The sequence below is a fragment of the Aplysia californica genome, unplaced genomic scaffold (assembly GCF_000002075.1).
Source record: "Aplysia californica isolate F4 #8 unplaced genomic scaffold, AplCal3.0 scaffold00211, whole genome shotgun sequence".
In the NCBI taxonomy this organism is placed as follows: Eukaryota; Metazoa; Mollusca; class Gastropoda; order Aplysiida; family Aplysiidae; genus Aplysia; species Aplysia californica.
In genome coordinates this window covers 120409-124704 of record NW_004797481.1, presented here as the reverse complement: position 1 = coordinate 124704, position 4296 = coordinate 120409, and the positions used below count along the sequence as shown (strand labels likewise).

Below are 4296 nucleotides of genomic sequence, written 5' to 3'. Positions count from 1 at the left end.
AGAGAGAGAGAGAGAGAGAGAAGGGGAGTGGGAAAGAGAGAGAAAGAAAGGAAGAGAGGGAGAAAGAAAGAAAGAGAGAAAGAGAAAGAGAAGAAAAAAGAAAGAAAGAGAGAGAGAGTGAGAGAGATATAGAGAGATGGAGAGAGCGATGGTCTCTACTCAACGGGCACAAACAATAAAGGGGAACGTTTTCTTCATTCCACAAACCAGGTTTACCTGTGGAAAGACACGTTCTCCAGTACGACTGCTGCCCAGAGGTTTACATAGATTTGACCTACACCATCCACATCCGTCGGCGAACCCTTTACTACGGTTTCAACATTATCATCCCGTGTGTCCTCATCTCCTCCCTTACTCTCCTGCTCTTTATTCTGCCACCCGATGCAGGAGAGAAAATTTCATTGGGTGAGTAGTGCTGTTTTATTTTTGTCAAAGTCGTCCATCATCATCATCATCATCATCATCATCATCATCATCATCATCATCATCATCATCATCATCATCATCATCATCATCATCATCATTATTATTCCTCCCTTCCTCTTCCCCTCCTCTCCTCTCTTCTCCTCCTCTCCTCTCTACTCCTCCTCTTCCTGCTTCTTCACCTCCTTCCCTCCTCTTCCCCTCCTCCCGTCTCTTCTCCTCTTCCTCTTCCCACTCCTCCTCCCAATTCTCCTCCTACTAATAGTGTAGTATTTCTTGCACACGAATAGGTTCGGTGCGTTGCCAATCTCCTAATTACGTTTACTGTTGATCCCATGACGATGAACGCATTTCCCTAAACTTTATACCCTGGGCACATCCCTAGCTTGTTTGTTTTAACCTTGAACTAAAGAGCGATGGCTTTGATTCAGTCTTCCATAGGATATTTCTTGATTTTTGCGAGAATTTTTAAAGCTCTCCATTCTCTCAGCTGTGTCGTAGCCGTCGCCGCATAATAAGGGTTTCTCATCTTACTGCAGGAGGTATTTATGGATCAAGGAGGTAGAATCTATGTCCAATACGTAATCAAATATAAACAACTTCGTCTCTTCTTGGGAGTCCTAAAGGTTTTCGTGGGCCCAGTTTGGGCACAGCACTGTGGAGCTTGTTATTTTGCTGCTCACTCCAGTGTTTCACCCACTAACTGAGGGTATGAATCTGTTTCGATCTTGTCCCCCCCCCCACCCCCGATCCCTGCAGGTGTGACCATCCTCCTATCCCTCATGGTATTTCTGCTGCTGGTGGCGGAGACGATGCCCCCGACCTCAGACGCCGTGCCGCTCATCGGTAAGCCTCACCTACACCAACCTGGCACTTCTTGTTCTTGTTCTTCTTGTTCTTGTTCTTGTTCTTGTTTTTGTTCTTGTTCTTGTTCTTGTTCTTGTTCTTGTTCTTCTTCTTCTTCTTCTTCTCATTTTTTATTCTTCTTCTTTCGCTCCAGGTATCTACTTTGCGTGCATCATGATGATGTGTTCCCTGTCTATTGTATTCACCGTGGTCGTCCTGAACTTTCACTACCGCTCGCCTGATACACACACCATGCCTCGATGGGTGAGTAGTTAGTAGTTTACTATAATCTTATTGGTTGCCTATTATCAGGAGCTTCTGGAAAGCTACAAGTGGAGCAATAATAATAATAATAAATAATGCATTGCACTTATATAGCGCATATCCACTTATGCAATGCCCTATGCGCTTAACATAATACATATTATGGATTTACAAATCAATTTTAAAGGTACATAGTGTTACATACTCATGCAAACACATATTCACTCACGCACGCACCTCACACACATACATACACACATACACACACACGTACATATGCACATACGCACATACAAACTCACAACGATCTACAGCTTGGATGCATTCTGTCTAATCGAAATATGATGAAAATAGAAATGATTTTAGTTTCTTCTTAAAAATTTCTAGATTTTCTGCTTCTCTGATAGTTTTTGGAAGCCTATTCCAAACAAGTGAGACAAAATATGAAAAAGAGCGTTGGCCATATGATTTGTAATTTATTTTAGGCTTAACAAGGGTTGCTCTGTCACTTGATGATCTGAGCGTTCTAGGAGGCACATAGGGTGTTAAAAGCTGTTTTAGATAGTCCGGTGATAAATCATTTAAGCACTTGTAGCAAGTTAAACAGATTTTATATATGATACATTCTTTCACTGGGAGCCAGTGTAATGCTTTTAAGATAGGAGTCACATGATCATGCTTTAGTCTTTTAGTAATTATTTTGGCAGCAATATTTTGTACTCTTTGTAGTTGTTGTAACTGTTCATCAGGTACACCAGCCAGTAAGGAATTGCAATAATCAATCCTTGACAATATAAGTGATGTTATTAAGTTTTGGTGACACCAACAGATAGATATTTTCTAATGCTCCCTATTTTCTTCAGCTGGAGATATAGATTTTTTACAAAGATTGGATACATGGTATTTCATTGACATATCTTGGTCTAGCACCACACCTAAATTAGTGATTAAACTGTCATTACGGTTGAAGTATGACTGATGTTTTACGTTTACTTTTTTTTGGGTCAAAATTTGAGTCATTAAAAATTGATGCAGACGTGACAAAGAACCTCTTTTATTCTTCGATTAAAGGCTAAGAAAAAGACCCCACCCCACCTCGAGTGATATCAGTATTAAACTTCGCAGTCAAAGCATGAGCAAGATACCAAAGAATATATTGGGATTGGCTGGAAAGTTACACTTACCGACTAGTTTGTCAGTATGTTCTGCCAATAGCATTGAGGAGAGTCGATTGTGAAAGGGTGTGTCTTTGTTCACTTTGCTGTTATTCAAATCAATGCTAACGTAAGTGAGCGCAATGTGTGTCTGCACTGGGAGAAAGAGAGGGAGTCAGAGAGAGAGGGAGAGAGAGAGAGAGAGAGAGAGAGAGAGAGAGAGAGAGAGAGAGAGAGAGAACTCTAGGTTTCAGACATTCCAACAGCACAAAAGAATGCGAAATATGAAGACAAGACATTTATCAGCAATGAGCAGGGAAAGGAGGGTCCGGGATGATAATGCCTGCAGCCAACAGACAGTATTCTGACATGTGTGGGCAGCAAGAAGTCTGTTTATCTTCCTAGGTAGAATACTGAGACATATTGTTGGGAAATAAATGTCGAGGTAACAGTATCTTTCCAAGTCGAGGTCCGACTATGTTACAACTGCGCCGTCACTTGCTGTTTGTTATGTACTATAAGCCAAACTGACTCTGGATCTGGCAAGATGTCTTTCAAATCATGTTGTTAAATCGAAGTAGAAAAAGAACACTTGTCTATGCTTTTAAACTATACAACATGTGTAAGGCGTGCGTAAGGCCTTGCGATTCAATGTGTGTACTGGTATGCACGTGCAGCTAAACATTACCGCCACAACTACCACCACAACTACCACAACAACAACCATCCCAACCACAACCAAAACCACAGCCACCACCACCACTAACACCTCAACCACCAGCACTAGTACCAGCAAAACCACCACCATCACCTAAAACACCATAACCACAACCATTACCACCACAGCTATCGCTATTATTACAAAGTCATTAAAAAAAATCTATAAAAACTATTCCAACAAAAGATTTGAAAGATCTATTTAAAACGTTTGCTGGTATTGAAGAAAAACGTCAGCTCTGTTCACAGTTCACCTAGCAGAACCTGTTTCAATCCCTTCCGTCTTTGCTTCTCTTCCTGTAGCATTCACTCACTATCACACAGCGGGGCCTGAACACGAAATGCTAAGCCCCAATGAGTAGCAATTAGTGGGCAGACAGCCACGAAAGGAACTGGCTCTGTGGCGCCACCTAGTGTTTAGTCGACACGATACCCCCGTGTCTCGCAGGGTCCAATAGTAACAACTGCGGGGATTGAACCCACTAATAGAGCCTTTCGAGGCCAGTATGGAACCATTATGGACCATTAAGAAATAGCCTGGACTCCCTAGGGATATGATTTCTCTTCGTATGTAATATAAGATTATTGTTAGATATCATGACGCTACTGACAGACACTGAGAGTTGAAGTATTATGCCAACTGACCTGTGAATTATTCATTAAGTACACCTCTGTCGGCCAGTCAGTCAGTCAGTCTGTTCGTCCGTCTGTCTGTATGTATGTCGTTATATCTGTTTCTCTGCCTGTTTGTCTATCGTTCTGTCGGGTTGTCTGTCTCCCCAGACTCATTGTCTACCTGCCTAACCTATTTTTAGACACACACACACACTCTCTCTCTCTCACACACACACACACACACACACACACACACACACACACACACACACACACA

At 41.9% G+C, this 4296-nt stretch overlaps 1 protein-coding gene across 4 annotated transcripts in view; it reads left to right on the top strand.

Moving 5' to 3' along the window:
* LOC101856899 (neuronal acetylcholine receptor subunit alpha-7) overlaps positions 1 to 4296 on the top strand; it is a 65304-nt gene that overhangs the window by 55660 nt on the left and 5348 nt on the right. For all 4 annotated transcript variants that reach the window (XM_035970028.1, XM_013083096.2, XM_013083095.2 and 1 more), the window contains 3 exons: positions 211 to 405; positions 1183 to 1269; positions 1424 to 1533. In XM_035970028.1, coding sequence (XP_035825921.1) covers positions 211 to 405; positions 1183 to 1269; positions 1424 to 1533 — 392 coding nt within the window. The remainder of the gene's footprint in view (positions 1 to 210; positions 406 to 1182; positions 1270 to 1423; positions 1534 to 4296) is intronic.